Source organism: Lithobates pipiens, unplaced genomic scaffold (assembly GCF_037356315.1).
Source record: "Lithobates pipiens isolate NorthernLeopardFrog02 unplaced genomic scaffold, aLitPip1_a1.2 Scaffold_13, whole genome shotgun sequence".
Classification (NCBI taxonomy): domain Eukaryota; kingdom Metazoa; phylum Chordata; class Amphibia; order Anura; family Ranidae; genus Lithobates; species Lithobates pipiens.
In genome coordinates this window covers 449,934,964-449,954,559 of record NW_027507718.1, presented here as the reverse complement: position 1 = coordinate 449,954,559, position 19,596 = coordinate 449,934,964, and the positions used below count along the sequence as shown (strand labels likewise).

At 44.1% G+C, this 19,596-nt stretch overlaps 1 protein-coding gene across 5 annotated transcripts in view; it reads left to right on the top strand.

Moving 5' to 3' along the window:
• The window catches only part of LOC143975392 (ADP-ribosyl cyclase/cyclic ADP-ribose hydrolase 2-like), a 63,343-nt gene that overhangs the window by 26,528 nt on the left and 17,219 nt on the right, over positions 1 to 19,596 (top strand). For all 5 annotated transcript variants that reach the window (XM_077477754.1, XM_077477753.1, XM_077477752.1 and 2 more), the window contains 2 exons: positions 10,100 to 10,182; positions 15,411 to 15,487. In XM_077477754.1, coding sequence (XP_077333880.1) covers positions 10,100 to 10,182; positions 15,411 to 15,487 — 160 coding nt within the window. The remainder of the gene's footprint in view (positions 1 to 10,099; positions 10,183 to 15,410; positions 15,488 to 19,596) is intronic.

Here is a 19,596-nt window from a genome sequence, read left to right as displayed (position 1 = left end):
TGCTAATGGTATAAAAAAATACAGTTTAACACTATTGACAGTACTAGAAGTATACTGCCAGCCGTTGATGTCAGTAGATGTAGTGTGAGTATGCATTATCAATTAATATGATTAAGTGCTGTGAACCTCCCCATCCTCTAGGTACAAGCAGAAGGTCCCCATTTTTAGAATCCTCATTGATCAGCTGTTTTCATAGTGCTACTAAGCATCTCTGAGAGTACAGCCATTTTGGGCTTCTCTGCACTGCAGAGCCTAGCCCTAAAGTTAAAGCACTAATGACTGAATAAAACTGTTGCAGATGAATATAAGAAGGGTTCTTCAAAACATACTAAAAATAATAAATTACTAAATAAATAATTGCATGAAAGAACAATTTCAATGGTTTAATTGTTCATCTTTCATTCACAGAAGTCCAAGAGTGTATAACTTAAGATAACAAAACGTCCTAATTTTATTACTTTAACTATTCTTCATTTATGTAAAAATAAGCGATGTATCCCAACAGTTTAGCATTGTGAATGTACAAGAAATTACCCCTCAATCTCCAAAGTTGGGATGCATTTACATCTATCTTGCAGCTTTTCTTGTAAATTGTCTCCATCTGGTGGCCAAATGTAACATTGCACCATTCTAAAATAAGTCCTCCACCATCTCTAACAAGGACACCTGTCTGAAATGTAAAAAAAAATTAGTACATATGTTTATAAATTAGGTACACCAGTGCAAAGAATTTTGCAAAGATTGTTTCCTAGTTGTTAATCACTTCAAGACTAAACACTTTTACCCCATTCCTGAACAGACCATGTTTCATATTTCTGCTCTGTCACATTTTAAATGACAACACTGTAACCAAATAAAATGTTTTTTTTATATATATATATATATATATATATATATACAAGAACTTTCTTTTGGTGGTATTTAATCACCACTGCACTTTTTATTTTTTGATATATAAATGCGAAAGCACAGAAAAATTTGAAAAAAGATTTGTTTCTGTTATATTTTGCAAACATAATATTTTTTCTTAAATTCAGGGCAAAATATATTCCACTACATTTCTTTGGTAAAAAATAACCCAAATCAGTGTATATTTAATTTTTGTTAAAGTTATAGTCTACAAATTATGATTTTATATATATATATATATATATATATATATATATATATGTATATATATATATATATATAGTATCTAACAAAAGTGAGTACACCCCTCACATTTATGTAAATATTTTTATTATATCTTTTTATGTGACAACACTGAAGAAATTACATTTTGCTACAATGTAAAGTAGTGAGTGTACAGCTTGTATAACAGTGTAAATTAGCTGTCCCCTCAAAATAACTCAACACACAGCCATTAATGTCTAAACCGCTGGCAACAAAAGTGAGTACACCCCTAAGTGGAAATGTCCAAATTGGGCCCAATTAGCCATTTTCCCTCCCCGGTGTCACGTGACTCATTAGTGTTTCAAGGTCTCATTTGTGAATGGGGAGCAGGTGTGTTAAATTTGGTGTTATTGCTCTCATTTTCTCATACTGGTCACTGGAAGTTCAACATGGCACCTCTTGGCAAAGAACTCCCTGAAGATATATAAAAAAGAATTGTTGCTCTACATAAAGATGGCCTAGACTATAAGGAGATTGCCAAGACCCTGAAACTGAGCTGCAGCACGGTGGCCAAGACCATACAGCGGTGTAACAGGATAGGTTCCACTCAGAACAGACCTTGCCATGGTCGACCAAAGAGTGCATGTGCTCAGTATCATATCCAGAGGTTGTCGGAAATTGACATATTGTTGCTGCCAGTATTGCAGCAGATGCTGAAGGGGTGGAGGGTCAGTCTGTCAGTGCTCAGACCATACGCCACACACTGCATCAAATTGGTCTGTATGGCTGTCGTCCCAGAAAGAAACCTATTCTAAAGATGATGCACAAGAAAGCCCGCAAAAAGTTTGCTGAAGACAAGCAGACTAAGGACATGGATTACTGGAACCATGTCCTGTGGTCTGATGAAACCAAGATAAACTTATTTACTTCAGATGGTGTCAAGCATGTGTGGCAGCAACCAGGTGAGAAGTACAAAGACAAGTGTGTCTTGCCTACAGTCAAGCATGGTGGTGGGAGTGTCATGGTCTGGGGCTGCATGAGTGCTGCCGGAACTGGGGAGCTACAGTTTATTGAGGGAACCATGAATGCCAACATGTACTGTGATACTGTGTCATACTGAAGCAGTGCATGATCTCCTCCCTTCGGAGACTGGGCCGCAGAACAGTATTCCAACATGATAATGACCCAAAACACACCTCCAAGATAACCACTGCCTTGCTAAAGAAGCTGAGGGTAAAGGTGATAAACTGGCCAAGCATGTCTCCCAACCTAAACCCTATTGAGCATCTGTGGGGCATCCTCAATCAGAAGGTGGAGGAGTGCAAGGTCTCTAGCATATACCAGCTCTGTGATGTCATTATGGAAGAGTGGAAGAGGACTCCAGTGGGAATCTGTGAAGCTCTGGTGAACTACATGCCCAAGAGGGTTAAGGCAGTGCTGGAAAATAATAGTGCACAAAATATTGACACTTTGGGCCCAGTTTGGACATTTTCACTTAGGGGTGTACTCACTTTTGTTGCCAGCAGTTTAGATATTAATGGCTGTGTGTTGAGTTATTTTGAGGGGAGAGCAAATTTACACTGTTATACAAGCTGTACACTCACTACTTTACATTGTAGCAAAGTTATTTTTTTCAGTGTTGTCACATGCAAAGGTATAATAAAATATTTACAAAAATGTGAGGGCTGTACTCACTTTTGTGAGATACTGTATATATATATATATATATATATATATATATATATATATTGATCAATCTCAATGTACTGACTGCCTCATTTCTTGGGGTGTTAAATGGGTCACAATTGATTTGTAAAATGAACAACTTACGTTTTTTTTTCATAAAGTTGTCATTTTAGAAAGTTAATTTTCTCACACAGCATAGGCATACTTAGAATTATACTTCTGCTATGCCTCCTGTGAATGGAAATACTGCATATTTGAGACTTTTTCACAGCCTAGATGCAAAGAGGGGCCCAGAATCCAAGGAGCGCCTTCAGGGGTTCCAGGGTCATAAATTGCACATCTAACTTCCTGATTGGAAAGCAAACACTCCAAAGTATTTTCTAAAAACCATGGGTAGCATTTTATAGACTTATTTTTTTGCCACAAATTTTTGGAAAAATGCAATATAAAAAAAAATATATATTTTTTTTTAACACAAAGTTGTCAGTTAATAAGATATTTCTAGCACACAGCATAGGTATACTTAAAATCACACTTCAAAACACATTCTGCTACTCCTTCCTAGTGTGCTGATTCTATATGTGTGAGACTTTTTCTGGACTGATCATGTTCCAGACATCTTGTGTATCACATAATCAACCAATTGTGTCAAACCAACGTACTGTAATGATCGCCACTGTATGAGTGATCAAGGAATAGAGTCACCTCAAGCAGGCCCAGTTCCTATAAGCTAAGCAAGCCTATCCTACTGGTATGTGGCTGCACCCAGGAATCTCTTGTTCAGTGGCCAGGAAGTACAGTAGGCAGAAGAAAGGAAGAAAAAAAGAGTTCCTGGAGTGCAGTTTCACGAGGATGGCTGGGACTGGTGTCTCGTAGGAAAGTAGTCAGCGGGAGGTGCAGATGGGTCCGTTGAGGTCGCAGGCAAAGGTCAGCAAACAGGCAAAGAACTAGTCCAGGGCAGCAGGCAGAAATGTGGTCAATAAACAGGCCAGATTTAGTGCAGGCAGCAGGCAGAGGCAGCTCTGCACTGGTCTGATCACACTGGGGACTAGTGTGGCTGTAATCACTAAGGCCGCGTACACACGCGCGGACTGTTCGCCCAACTTTGTCCGTCCAACAGTTTCGGCAAACAGTCCGCTCAAAATTAGCATGGACGGACATGGCCACACACGACGAACGAACAGTTTGCTGAAACCGTGCGCGATGACGTGAACGGCACGTACGACGGGACGAAAAATACGACGTCCTATACACTGCATTATAACTTTCGGCGTGTAAATCCTTTCTGAGCATGCGCGGAACTTAGTTTGACGAACAAGCCTACACACGGGCGGACTGTTCGCTGAAACAAGGTTTCAGCGGACAGTTTTTCGGAAATTCCGTAAAACCTTGTTCGTCAAACTGTCCGCTGAAACTGTCCGCTGAAAGCCCACACACGAGCGGACTGTCCGCCCAAACACTGTTCAGCGGACAAAGTTGGGCGAACAGTCCGCGCGTGTGTACGCGGCCTAACACTGCGGCTGATTTACATTGGTCTGCTGGTTGGAAGCTGAACAGTGGGAGTGGAGAGTGAGAACAAGTTTTTCTTTTGACTGCTGGTGATTGCTGTGTTGCATTTTTAGGTTCTTTTGGGGGTTGTGAGTGTTGGGAGTACCTGAGTGTTGTCCGAGTAGTGTGTGTGTGGATAATTAATACCTGTGTATTGTGTATGCTTGTGTATTGTGAGTACCTGTGTATTGTGAGTGCACGTGGTCTGCAAGTGCACGTGGTTTGCAAGTGCATGTGAACTGTGAGTACCTGTGTATTGTATTGTTGAGTATTAGTGTCAGGTTGCTAGTTGTTAGGTAATTTGGACAGAGTGTAATCCTCAATCCTCACTAAATTAGTAGGTATGATGCCTGGTGGGTGTGGAGATGCGACTCGGTGTATATCTTGCAGCATGTATGCGTTCCTTGATCATCTGATTGAGGGCGAATACTGCTGTGTAAAATATAAGCACATTGTTTCCCTGGAAGCCCAGGTTCTGAATCTAGCGAAGCAACTGTCAGCACTGAGAAGACCCTCCATACTAAAGGAGAGCTGGGAGCGCACCTGGCAGGTGTCGGCAGGGGCCAGCACAGAGGCAGGTGGAGATAAAGAGGTGCAGGCACTAGAAACAAGTAGATGGGTGACAGTCAGGAAGGATAGAGTGGGAAATGCCAGGGAAGCCGATCCTGGGCTGGAACATCCCAATAAGTACACTCCATTGAGTGACATTGGTGAAACCGGTCAGGGACCAGCACTGCTGGAGCTGAGGGACTTTCCTAGCTGCCAGGGGAAGAACTCCTCTAGTGAGAGTGTGGGGGGGGGGGGGGGGAGATAGACAGATTCTGGTGGTAGGGGACTCAAGTCTTAAACGGACAAAGAGGGCAATTTTGTGACAAAGACCTGAAGTGCCAAACTGTATGCTGTCTACCGGGCCCTCGAGTTGGGCACATTACGGATCTGGCTGACAGATTACTGGGAGGGGCTGGTGAAGACCAGGCTGTCATGGTGCACGTTGGCACCAATGACAAAGTCAGTGGCGGATGGAGTGTCCTAAAGAATGATTTTAGGGACTTAGGAGCTAAATTAAGGAAAAGGACCTCCAAGGTAGTATTTTCAGGAATACTACCGATACCTCTGCCAAAAAGGCAGAGGGAGATTAGGGTAAGTAAATAAGTGGCTGAGGAACTGGTGTAGTAGGTAGGGGTTTGCGTTCCTGGAGAACTGGGCTGATTTCTCAGTCAGTCACCAGTTTTATAGAAGGGACGAACTGCACCTAAATGAGGAGGGTTCAGATCTGTTGGGAGGAAAGAGGGCAGAAAAGTTAGAGGGGTTTTTAAACTAGGCAATGGGGGGGAGGGTCCAGAGGTAGAGATAGTCAGCAATGAACATATTCCAAAGGGTAGTATTGGGGGCATTAGTGGTAGGTTGACTAAAGCACATAAACCCAAGGTAAGTATAGCAACAAGTCCTATTTGCAATCTCTGAAAACCCAATAAGAGGACAGTATGCAACCGGTCTAAACTACGTGGCATGTTCACCAATGCCAGGAGCCCGGCGGACAAGATGGATCAACTAGAGATACTGTTGAACAATGAGGATTTCGATTTTGTGGGCATTTCAGAGACCTGGTTCAACAGCTCTCATGATTGGCTGGCAGCTATGCAAGGGTATTAGGCTGCATTCACACGTGAGCGTAGCGTTTTCAAGCGTTCTTGCACCGCGATTTGCAGCATTTTACCGCGATTCGCGACGGTTTTTACAGCGCTTTTTTACTGCGATTTGCCGTGAATTTGTGCAGGGCAAAAGGTCACCAATGTTAAAAGAAGAAAAACGCCCAAATGAGCCCGATTCACACGACAAAAAAGGGTCCGGAACTTGTTTGAGCTTCAGGCGTAGGGCTTCAGGCGACTTGGAGTGGAGATGTGAACCATCTCCATTGAGAATAATGGATTTTTTACCCTCCAGCGTTTTGTAGCTTCAGGCGTCAAGCTACAAAACGCTCAGGTGTGAATGGGGTCTTAGAGAGGATACAAAAGTGGGAGGGGTATGCCTAAATATCAAAATAATGTATATGTGAATGTGAGAGATGACATCAATAAGGAGGCTAGGGAGCAGGTGGAATCCTTATGGGTAGAGCTCCAAAGGGATGAAGCTAAGGGAAAAATATTACTGGGAGTATGCTATAGGCCCTCTAACCTGAGTCGAGGAGGTGGAGACAGACCTCCTATCACAATTTGGATTAGCAGCAAGGATGGGAAGTGTTATCATGATGGGGGATTTTAATTATCCAGACATAGGTGGAGGGAACCACACATTTGTCTATGGCTCGCCAGTTTCTAAATGTTTTGCAGGACAATTTCATGGGTCAGATGGTAGATGCAACAACTAGAAACAAGGCGTTACTAGATCCACTGATTACCAATAATACAGACCTGATTACGGATGTGGAAATATGGGGCAATTTAGGAAACAGTGATCACAGATCAATTGGTTTCAGTATAAATCACACAAATAGGAAATACAAGGAGAACACAGACACTGAATTTCAAAAGAGCCAACTTCCCTGAACTACGATCCTTGCTAGAAGATATAAATTGGGATAAAATCTTAGAAACAAAGAACATGGAGTAGAGATGGTTTTGCTTTAAGAGCATATTAAATAAGGGCATTAGCCAGTATCGCATCCCATTGGGAGATAAATTTAAAAGAGCGAACAAAGTTCTGGATGGCTGAATTCTAATGTAAAAATGCATATAAAAGCAAAGGAGAAGGCCTTCAAAAAATACAAAGCTGACGGATTATCATCATCAGCATTCAGACTTTACAAAGAATGCAACAAGATATGTAAGGGTGCAATTAGGGTGGCTAAGATAGAACACAAAAGACACATAGCAGCAGAGCAAATGAAAAAAAAACTGGACTTTGCAGCGGAGAGCCACCAAACTTTCCAAACGAGCGGACTTGCCCACATATGCCTGGACTTTTCAGATGGGCTAGGCCGTTTGAAATGAACAGACTTGCCCACACATGGAGTAAAGTCTGTTAATTTTGAAAGTGGCTCTAGGTAGACGGGACTAGCGAAGGAAGTCAATGTCACCACCTCCATCGGGGAGATTGACATCTAGTGAGCCCCGTCACCTGGTATGGATTTAAAAGGGAACCCCTACTGGTGACCTTGCCCCTTATGAAGTCACTGTCCCAGCATCCCCTGGGACAGTGACATCATAAGGGGCGGGATCACCATGTGACATCACCCGGTGACCACGCGCCGTGTGCCTATATAAGTCGCTGCGTGACATGTCCCTGCCATTACGGCCAGAGAAAGCGTTGTGTCAACATCAGAAGAAGAGAAGAAGAAGGAAGAAGAAGCAGAAGGAGGCAGCAACAGTGACAAGACCGGGCCAACCCTAGTAAAAGAGCTGGAAGAGGAAAGTGGAGGCCCCGCAAGAAGAACCGAAGAGTGGGACAAGAACCCGAAGTCGGATGAAGACCCCCGAAGTCGGAAGAAGACCCCCGGACGGTGGCAGTGACGAAGGAGAAAGCGCGGCTCCTCCGCTAGTAAAAGAGCTAGTAGAAGAGCAGAAGATAGCGGAGGAGTCTGGCGAGAAGATCCCCGAAGACGGAAGAAGACCCCTGGAGCTGTCTAATAAAGTATTTTAAAAACCTGTGTTGTGTTTTTTTTATTAACACTTTTTTCCCCCAGGTGAATAGGTAGGGGTACATCATACCCCATACTCATTCACATAGGGTGGGAGGCTGGAATCTGGGACCCCTTATTAAAGGGGGCTCCCGGATTCTGATAAGCCTGCAGACCCCAACAACCAATGGCAGAGTTGTCTGTGTCCTCATCAACATGGGGACAAGCACCCCCCCATGTTGAGGGCACATGGACTGGTGCGCTCGCCCCCCCCCCCCACCAGGCTGCGTGCTCGGATAAGGGTCTGCTATGGACTTTGGGGATAGGGGTATGCCATAAAGTTCACGTGCGTGTAAAGGCAGGCGTCCCAATACTTTTGGCAATAAAGAGTATCTAGTTATGCCTCTATATATACATAGTTCTCCATTTAGGCAGAATTTTATGAATAGTATGAACAATGTGAGATGAAAATTACTCCATCCTTTTATTTTACCTGATAGTAAGTTTCTTTCAGTATGTTTTCAAAGGCCCACCAATCAGATCTCTATGGGACCTTTAAAAGTAAAAATAAAAATAAAACAAATGGAGGGAACTTCAAAGATCACTTCATGATTATACTATAGTCTAAGAGCCTAGGAGACTACAAGTGAAGAGGCAAAAGTACCTACGGCTCAAAATGGTAATACAGCTTAACGACACAGTATCATGTATAGTAGACAGTAGGAGGTATATCTACCGAGCGGCCCCTATGAGAACTCATGGTGGTGGTGGGAATAATTTCCACAAAAAACCTGTGGATTGTGTCAACTATACATGATACCCCGGCATTAAGCTGTATTACCCTTTTGAGTGGTAGGTACTTTTGCCTCTTCAAAACCTTTTATAATGCTGTTAGTTTGATTCATCCGCAATTACCTCTTATCTATGTGGGGTCTTTCCAAGGACTATCCCCTGGAGGGGACTCACCCCTTGATTTTATCTCCCCATTGGGGCCTTGGTTCACCTCCTCTCTTGTTGGAATACACTCAGGTATCTATGGAATCGCACTGCGGCAGATACATATGAATATGCACTGTGATTGTTATGAATGTGTTGTAATTGCATGTATTTTTATACATAGAAAATATTTATATATCCCACTTTTAAGTGACTGATGAAGTGGATTAATTACAGGAAACACGTTGATTTTGCAGAGAAGAAAATTCGAGCATGTTAGTTTGATTACGTGAAATGTTGGACTATAAACATATGTATTCTAACTGGAATCCTCTCGAAAAAAGAAGTCTATTTGTCATGGAAAATTTGAATTTATATCCAATATGAGACTGTTTTTAATGAGTAATTTTGGTGAAGTACAATAAACTTTAAGATTTTACCTGTAGGTTTGTGTTGTGCCTTTAATGACCCGCCATGTTATACCATTTTGCAGACGTGCAGATACCTGGTTATGCATGGAAGTGCCCATAATAGTCTTAAATGAATCTCTGTGTACTCTTTGATCCAAAACCCAGATTGTACAAGGTCCCTCTAGACACCACAAGGTGCAGCGCTCCTTCTACATTAAAGGCATACTCAATCTGGTTTATTGCAATTCTTGAGATCCAGTGTAATGAGGGGAATCAAAAGCAGTAAAAAGGAGAAGACCTGTCAATCATCCTGTCAAATTAGTATGTGATGGCAAACTCATCTTTTCATGACACTTTATAAAATAAATTCAGCTTTTTTTATGTAGTGCGTTGTTTAATGGGTGCTCATAATACCAAAGGTGGAGAGAGGTTACTGTATAATATTGGTAGAGAGATTATAGCATTGGTGAAGAGAGATTGTATCACTGAAGAGAGATTATGGCATTGGTGGAGATAGATTGTATTATTGGAAAGAGATTACATAATTGGTGGAGAGAGATTACATCATTGGAGATAGATTATATCATTGGTGGGGAGAGATAATATGATCGCAGGACCCTTGCTCTCTGTGGGGAAGCAGTATCATTGGTGGAGTGATTATATTATTGGGGGGGGGGGGGGGGGTGATATCATTGCTGAAGGGAGATTATAGCATTGGACAGATGGGCCAGAACATGGAGTTGGCTGTGATGTCGTCTTTCTTAATGCAGATTCTCCTCTCTGTGTTCAGGGATTGACTACGACTCCTGTCCCACTACAGCAGAGTGTGAGAACAACGCAGAGGAGTCCTTCTGGAGAATCGCTTCTGTAGCTGTAAGTTGATTTATTCCTTTATTCCATGATCAATGCATTGGTCGGCTGAACAGCTCACAGTGGTCAGATGGGGGCTCAGACTTCCCACGTTGTGCATACCTCCCAACTTTCAAACTTGAGAATGAGGGACACTTGAGGGAGGTAGAAGCCTGCAGCACACTTAGCGTGCTATGGCAAAATGGGTGTGGTCAAACATTCCAGGGGAGGGGCTTAACAGGCATGGCTAGACGCAACCCAGGCTTCGGGTATGTGCTGGGGGGGGCACCTTGGCAGGTAGAGGACTTGTGCTAGAATGTGGGGCAGAGTTGAGGACAGATATATATTTGGGGAGGGGTGCTTTAGGAGGGGATAGGACTCTCCTCCAGTTCACCACTTCAGCACTAACCTGCACATTCATCTTCCCCAAATCCCCCCCTCCCAGCACAAATTCCTCTCCCACCTTCTAGCATGGGATCTTATGCATAAATCCTATTACCCTCCCAGCACAATCCCACGCCCCACAAATACAGCTGTTGGTATAAATTCCCTCCCCCCCAAAATCATCCCCACAGCACAAATACCCCCTGCCTCTCTTTCTAGCACAATCTTTTTTATCCCCCTCCTCACCTAAATTACCCCTCCCAGCACAAATCCCTCCCTCCCAATCTCCCCTTCAAGTATAAATCCTCCTCCCCTAAAAAACCTCCTTCTAGAACAAATCTTCTTACTCCCTTAAATCACCCCTCACAGCACAACCCCCCCATATTCCCCCTCTCAACAAAAATTCTCAGCCCCATATCCCCCCCTCCAGCACAAATCCCCCCTCTCAGCACAAGCCTTCCCCTCAATCTCCCCCTCCCAGCAAAACCCCCCCTCTCAGCACAAATTGTCACCCTCTTATACCCCCTTCCAGCACAAGTCCCCCCCCATCAGCACGAAATCCCCTCATATCCCTCCTTCCAGCATAAATCCCCCAAACCCCTCCTTCTTATTTAAATTCTCTTACCCCCCAACCCCCCCCTCTCAGCATAAATCATCTCTCACATTCTCCTTTTAGCACAGATCCCCCCTCTCAGCACAATTTCCCCATATCCATCCTTTAAGCATAAATCCTCCACAAACCCCCTCCTTCTTACACAAATTCTCTTATCCCCCCCTCACAGCACAAATCGCTTATTCAACCCCCCCCCTGCGAAATCCCCCCTACAAGCACAATTAACCCCTCTCAGCAAAAAACTTCCCCTCAATCTTCCCCTCCCAGCACAAATTCTCACTCTCTTATATCCCCTCCCAGCACAAATCCCCCCATATCCCTCGTCTCCTAGCCCCTCCTTCTTACACAAATTATCTTACCCCCCCTCCAAATCTCCCCTCTGAGCACAAATTCTCACCCCATATACCCCTAATGCCTCGTACACACGATCAAAAACTCCGGTGGAAAAGTCCCCCATGTGTAGACGCTGGCTGACTTTTTTTACCCAAAAGTCCGGCAGACTTAGAAAGTATTTTTGCACTCCAATCTGTCCGCCGGACTCGCATTTTGGCGGACAATCCGGCCGTGTGTGTGCCATTCCGCCGTACTTTTGAAATGAACAGATTTTCCCCACCCGGAAAGCGCGTCTCCAGGTAGCCGGGGCCAGCGAAGGAGGCGTCGCTGGCCCCGTCACCTAGTATGGCCTTAAAGGGGAACCCCTACGCTGAACAATCGGCGTGGGGGTTCCCCCCAGGTCCATATTAGACCCTTATACGAGCACGCTACCCGGCCGGCCAGGAAAGGGGGTGGGGACGAGCGAGCTCCAGAGGATGCTGGGACTGTAACATCATAATGGGCGGAGACATCATCCGGCGATGTCCCTATATAAGTTGTCGCGCTCCGCGTCCCCGTCATTGTGAGCAGAGACGACGAGGCAACATCTGAAGAGAAGAAGAGAAGAACAGAAGACGGCGACAGCGGCGACAGAAGACCGGGCCACTGCCTGTAAAAGAGCTAGAAGAAGGCGCGGTGGCCCGGCAAGAAGAACCGAAGAGGGGGACAAGACCCCCGAAGAGGGGGACAAGACCCCCGAAGTCGGAAGAAGAGAGCGACGGCGAAGAAGAAAGCCGGGCTCCTCCGCTAGTAAAAGAGCTAGCAGAAGATAGCAGAGGAGTCCGGCGAGAAGACCCCCAAAGACGGACAGAAGACCCCCAGTGCTGTGGAATAAACTATTTTAACCCTTGTGTGTTGTGGTTTTTTTTTTACTTTTTTTTTCACAGGTGAATGGGTAGGGGTACATTGTACCCCATACTCATTCACATAGGGTGGGGGGCCGGTATTCGGGGGCCCCCTTATTAAAGGGGGCTCCTGGATTCCGATAAGCCCCCTGCCCGCAGACCCCAACAACCAACGGCCAGGGTTGTCGGGAAGAGGCCCTTGTCCTCATCAACATGGGGACAAGGTGCTTTGGGTTGGGCACCCCCCCATGTTGAGGGCACATGGCCTGGTACGGCTCAGGAGGGGGGGGGGCGCGTTCGCTCGTCCCCACCCCCTTTCCTGGCCGGCCGGGTAGTGTGCTCGGATAAGGGTCTGATATGGACCTGGGGGGACCCCCACACCGATTTTTCGGTGTAGGGGTTCCCCTTTAAGTCCATACCAGGCTACCTGGAGACGCGCTCAAAATGTGTGGACTTTCCTCCGCGTGTGTGGGCAAGTCCGTTCATTTCAAAAGTACGGCGGATAGTCCGGCGGACTTAGTACGCCGTATTAGTCCGCTGAAAAAGTGCCGTGTGTGGGCAAGTAGCTCGTTCGGAAAGTCCAGCGGGAAGTACGCCAGACTAAGTCCGCTGAATAGTCGGCTACGTGTGTACGCGGCATTGAATGAATGAAATACTTGTATAGCGCACAATGCGAACTGAATCGCCTCTAGGCGCTGTGGCGAGCTTTGATCATCTGCATTACAGTATTAATCCCCTCTGAACCTCTCTTACACAAATTTTCTTATCCCCCTAATCCTCCCTCAGCACAAATGCACTCACCTCCACATTTTCCCATGCAGCACGAAAATCCTCTTAATCCTTTGCAGCATGAAGTCAGCAAATATCTCCCCCTTCCTCTTTTTTTGCCCCAAGCACAGACTTCAGTTCCTGGGACCTCAGTGCTGGGAGAGCTCCTTCCCAAGCTCCTCCTCCTGTTCTATCAGAACACATGTCAGAGCTGAGGAGGAACCTATGGGAAACTTCCCTCAGCACTTTTACACAATTGTTGCTGTAAACATGCTGCCAGCTTGAAGAGATACCGGCTGCTACAGTGCCAGTGATCACTGTACTGGAGACTCGGGACACCGCTCAGATGTGGGCAAATGCTTGGATCTTACTGTGACAGGATACAGTGACTGGATCGCGGTGTGTAGTACCCAATACTCCCCACGCAAGCTGCTGCAGAGGCAACCAGTGCCCATGCTAGTGTGCTCTCACCAGACAAGTCCCTAGAACCAAGTGCCGGAACTTTTGCCTCTGAGTGAGTACACTAAGGCAAATCAGGGTTCTCAGAGCACCCCTTACATCAGAGTTCCTCTTTACATGAGAGGCCACATTGTTCTCCCTTACATTAGAGTTCTCAGTGTTTCCCCTCCTTAAATCAGGGTTTCCAGAGAATCTCTTATGTTGGGGTTCCCAGAGTTCTCCCTTACATCAGAGTCTGCAGAGTCCCCCCTTACGGTGAAAGGGAACTCTGCAAGTTCAAATGTAAAAGGGGAACTCTGTGGACTCTGATGTAAAGGGGGACTCTTGTTATTAACTTCATATGATTAGAAATGTTATTTATTACCAAAATATATGTATAGTTTATACAAAAAAATTAAAATATTGCTGTGCGTCGCTAAAGATTTCGGGTTTGACATGAAGAAAAGGTGGCAACCCTAAAACGGAGACCAGTCTATATAGTATATAGTAAATCAATTGTATTAATAGTAAAATAAAAGACATCCAAACACCAGCAAATAGAAAACACAGCAAACAAAGATATCAGTGAGTCATAACCCAATAACAAAATACCTAACTAGCAACCCCAGAAAGTGACAGAAAGCATAACTAGAAAACAAACATGATACAATATACTGTATACAAAAAGGGGAACACGGATCAACAGGGTAAACTGCAGACGCAGGGAACAGATAGGAAGGGGGGACCATGACTATGATCAGGAATACAGGGAGCTGATAAGTGGCAGTAGGGTACAGGATGAATGGCAGGAGCAAGATCAGGAGCAGGATAAATGGCAAGCAAGCAAAATACAGAGGGCTAGTTCACACTACAAAACGTGTAGGTGTATTCCAGTGCATGGAATGTGTTTTGGAATATGATGTGTTCTACCACGTTACAGTACAGTTCTGTGCTGGAATACACTGGAACTGCAAGCACTGGTGTGAACTATGCCATTGAAACCCATGTAGCCTATTTTCTATGTGTTTTAGATGTAGGAAAAAAATACTGGAATGCATGTGGTGTTAGTTTCATAGTTTCATAGTAAGGTTGAATAAAGACACCAGTCCATCCAGTTCAACCTGCGTTGTCTAGTGTCTAGTGTTAACTGGCCCTGAACGAAGTCTAAGCCCTTGTACACACGGTCGGACATTCTGACAACCAAATCCGTTTGATTTTGTCCGACGGATTTTGGCCGAAACTGTTGCATACACACGGTCGGACAAAGTTGTCGGAAAACCCGATTGTACATAACGTGATGACGTTATTTCGTTATGACGGGACTACGTTCAGGCTAGTAGCCAATAGCTTTGGTCTAGGAATTTGATCTGAGCATGCGTGGCACTTTGTCTGTCGGAGTAGGCTACACATGATCGGAGTATGTCCGATCGGAGCATTTTGTCGGAAAATTTTACGGACAAGTTGGGAAACTTGGTCCATCGGATACTCTGACAGAAACAGTCCAATGGAGACCACACACAGTCGGATTATCCGATAGGACACATTCCGTCAGAATCTCCGACCGTGTGTACAAGGGCTTATAGTAGAGGAGGGACTAAATACCCTCCCAGCAGTCAACATCAGGTGGACACTGATTACTGGAATCTACTGGCTGCTGGAAAACACCTGCTGGTGGACATGGGAACTACAACCTCCCGCTGTGGGAAGCACAGTGCCATCAGCAACTGATCCACATCCTGACAGCTTACAAATACATGAAGAATTCTTAGAATTATTTGTTTTGATGTCCACTCTGCTGATGTAATATGTGAATGTTTTGTTGCATTTTGTAGTATGCCAAAGAAAGCTCTGGGGAAATCCAGATCTTGCTGAATGGATCCACACCAGGAGGTGCTTTCCCTGTGCCCAGGTATAAATAAGTATTTATCAGTCATTCTGTTGTGTAAACAGGCGTAACTAGCTTGTAGTTGCTGTTGAGTTGCATCAGATTACTTTCGCAATCACATTGGCTTGTGTGAAGAAAAAAATGTAACCTACACTTCCTTTAACTCTATACACAGCAGAGCATTTTGATGTGCTAATGTGTGTTGTAATGCATTTTTGTGTGCTGCAAAATAATGCAGCATGTATAGACAATTTTTGTGTAGATTTTTTTTCTCGGCGCACACCAACGCAATGCAATGGTGTGAATCTGACACATAGAGACAGCAACGGTATTTGCTGTGTCTGCGTTGAGACTGCATTGATTAACCTCCCTGGCGGTATGATTCAGTCTGGAATAAGGTGCTGAAAGCGGTACAATTATTTTGCATGGAAATCTGGCTTTTATTTTGTAGTCCTGTAATTCTTAGGAATAACGCTCTGAAATCTCTTCAAACCAGAGTCTAGCGGACATCCCGGGTATGATAAAGTTTATAATATAATAAAGAATAATAAAAATTATTCAATAATGTAATCAAATCCAAAAAAAACTGAAAAAGGGACATGTTTTGGTTGCTATGGACAATCTCCAAATTCCAAGCAGTAAAAAACAGTATTTATAATATAAAAGTGCATGCAGGGCATTGCACAAACCACTAGGGACAAAGGGGGTGTGTATTTTTTACTACAGCACTGTAATCTGTAAGATTACAGTGCTGTGTGTGTTTTGTGTGTTTTTACTTTTTTGAATTTGCCGCCGTTCTCTGCTCCCGTGCGTCGTAACGTCGCAGTGAACGGAGCTCGGCGGCATTCGGCACTGTGAATCGAGCGCAGGACGGCTCGATCACACAGCGCGGCGGACATCGCTGGATCCAGGGGACAAGGTGAGTAATGATCCCTGTGTCCTCCCCTGCATCGAGCGGTGCAAACCCGAGTCTGGCTCGGGGTTACCGCTATTGTAATGAAAATCCCAACCCGAGCCAGACTCGGGATTACCGCTAGGGAGGTTAACAGAACTTAATGCACTAGGTGGGATCAAGTCCTAATGCATGTGTGATAGCCTATAGAGTGTTTATAACACTCTGTATTTGAGTGAGCATAATATAAAAAACAACTTCTGAAAAGTACCCCAAAACCCCTCCCTAGTTCTCCTGAACACAGATATTATATACAGAAAAATTTCAAGTCCTGAGCTACTAGCCAGGACTTAAGAGTTACTTGCCATCAGTCGCCCCACCCAAATCCTACCTTGTCCCGCACCTAATTCCACTCCTAAACACGCTGTTAGGATACATGACCAGTGTAGTTCAGAGGTACCCAACCTGCCTCTTACTGCTTTACCACCTGTACTCCAACATCCCCATTTCTTACCCTTCTAAAATGATGAGACCACACCTTAATTTTGGAGTATAAATGGCCATAGCAGCCTATTTATTATTCACACCATATAAATAACTCCAATATCAAATATATACCAAAATATCACCTCCGTAACAACTTGTTCAACTCCAGCCTGTTGGTCTTTGACGGCACCCCGGAACTCCAACACATATTCCACCAATACACTGCGGGACCTTTTTCCACACGATAGGCCTCCAGCGGATAATCAGCTCGGAGACAACCCCCTTCCCGCAGTGCAACCATTACAGTATTCCAGCTAACCTTTCGCTGGAATACACCGGAGGGGCACATACTACCGATGAGCCCCCCACCCCTTTCCATCACATATGTTTACTGCCACCGTCAAAGACCAACAAAACACCGCCAATCCACAGCTGCCATGACGACCATCTGCCATGCTCCTGAAAGAAAGAAAACACATAAACCAACAAACACAGACAACATATAGGGAGGGTGGGTGGGAAAAACTGCCTCCTCACTGTCCCCTCCCCTCTAATCTCTTCATATTAACCCATGCATTGTCTCCCCTAAACACATGGTCATGCCCGGCCCTGCACTACTTTTTCTTTTCTGTCTTTTCCGTTCCGGGCCTCACTCAACCTTTTCACACGCCCTTGTAAATTATCAGATTTTATCCTTATTTTATTTATCACACTCCGATCAATGAAATATGATTGTTGATTGCTGGTATTGGTTATTTTTATTTTTGTCCTTATTTATTGTAATAATTACACTGAATAATGAAAAAATAAAAATAACCAATACCAGCAATCGGCAATCATATTTCAATGATCTGACTGTGATAAATGGGGATGAGCCGAGCACCCCCCAGTAGGGTTGCCACCTTTTTGTTCAAGTCAAACCCGAACACTTTAGCGGAGCACGCCAATTTTTTTTATAGTATAAACTATACATATATTTTGCCATTAAATAACATTTCTAATCATATTAATAACAAGAGTCCCCCATTACATCAGAGTCCACAGAGTTCCCCTTTTACATCTGAACTCGCAGAGTTTCACTGTAAGGGGGTCTCTGCAGACTCTGATGTAAGGGAGAACTCTGGGGCCTCTAACATAAGCAATTCTCTGAGAACCCTGATTTAAGGGGGAACACTGAGAACTCTGATGTACAGAGAGGACTCTAATGTAAGGGGGAACACTGTGGCTTCTGGTGTAAAGGGGAACTGTGATATAAGGGGTGCTCTGAGAACCCTGATTTACCTTAGTGTACTCACTCAGAGGCAGGAGAGAGAAAGGGGGAGACTTCAGTGACAGACAGGGACGGACGGTGAGCTCACTCACCACTTGGCAGTCTGCACCTCTCATCCAGATGCATCCGAGGCTACTGAATTGAAATTTTTGGCCCCAACTTTACTTTTCTGAGGCACAGCACTGGGGATTGGAGTGTGGGCAGACACAGAGGGGTAGGGGTGGGAGGATGAGGTGCTGATCGAGCCTTCTCTCCTCTCCCGTCTATGTGTGTGTTTGGGGGTGGATTGTTAGTGCTGGCTTTGGGCAGTGTGAAAGAGTGTAACAGACACTCTCAGCCTAGACAGCTGCAGCCAGCAACCCTGCTGGGAAGCCATAGTCCAGTCAAAATAATGTTTCCGGGTTTCAGGCAGTCTGAAACCCGGATGCATGATTCCTAACCCAAACTGTCTGGGTGAATCCTGGACAGGTGGCAACCCTACCTCTCAGTTGGGTTTGCATCAAAACATGCGAATAGACAAATAATTTGCGCGAACACCGTCTATGGGACACAAATGAATGATCAAAAGTGTTCATTTGAAAGGCTTATATGCAAGGTATTGCCATAAAAAATATTTACAAACCCGGGTACAGCACCAGGGGACATGTATCAATGTGAAAAAAGTTTTTAAAAATGCCTTTTTTTTCAGGAGCAGTGATTTTGAGAATGCTTAAAGTGAAACAATAAAAATGAAATATTCCTTTAACCACTTGACCACTGGGCACTTAAACACAGACCAATTTTCAGCTTTTGGTGCTCTCACATTTTGAATGACAATTACTCAGTCATGCAACACTGGACCTATATGAAATGTTTGTCCTTTTTTTCATACAAATGGAGCTTTCTTTTGGTGGTATTTAATCACCGCTCGTTTTTTTTTTTTTTTTTGTGCTATAAAAGAAAAAATACAGAAAATTCTGTAAAAAAATTAATTTTTCTTTGTTTCTGTTATAAAATTTAGCAGATTAGTAATTTTTTCTTCATAAATTTTGGCCAAAATTTATACTACTACATATCTTTGGTAAAAATAAGTACAAATTGGTGGATATTATTTGGTCTTTGTGAAAGTTATAGAGTCCACAAGCTATGGTGCCAATATCTGAAAATTGATCACACCTGAAGTACTGACGGCCTATTTCAATTCTTGAGACCCTAACATGCCATAAAATTACAAATACTCCCCAAATGACCCCTTTTTGGAAAGAAGACATTCCAAGGTATTTAGTAAGAGGCATGATGAGTTTTTTGAAGTTGTCATTTTTTCCCACAATTCTTTGCAAAATCAAGATTTTTTTTACATTTTTTTTTTTCACAAAATTGTCATATTATCAGTTTATTTCTCACACACAGCATATGCATACCACAAATTACACCCCAAAACACATTCTGCTATTACTCCCGAGTACGGCGATACTACATGTGTGAGACTTTTACACAGTGTGGCCA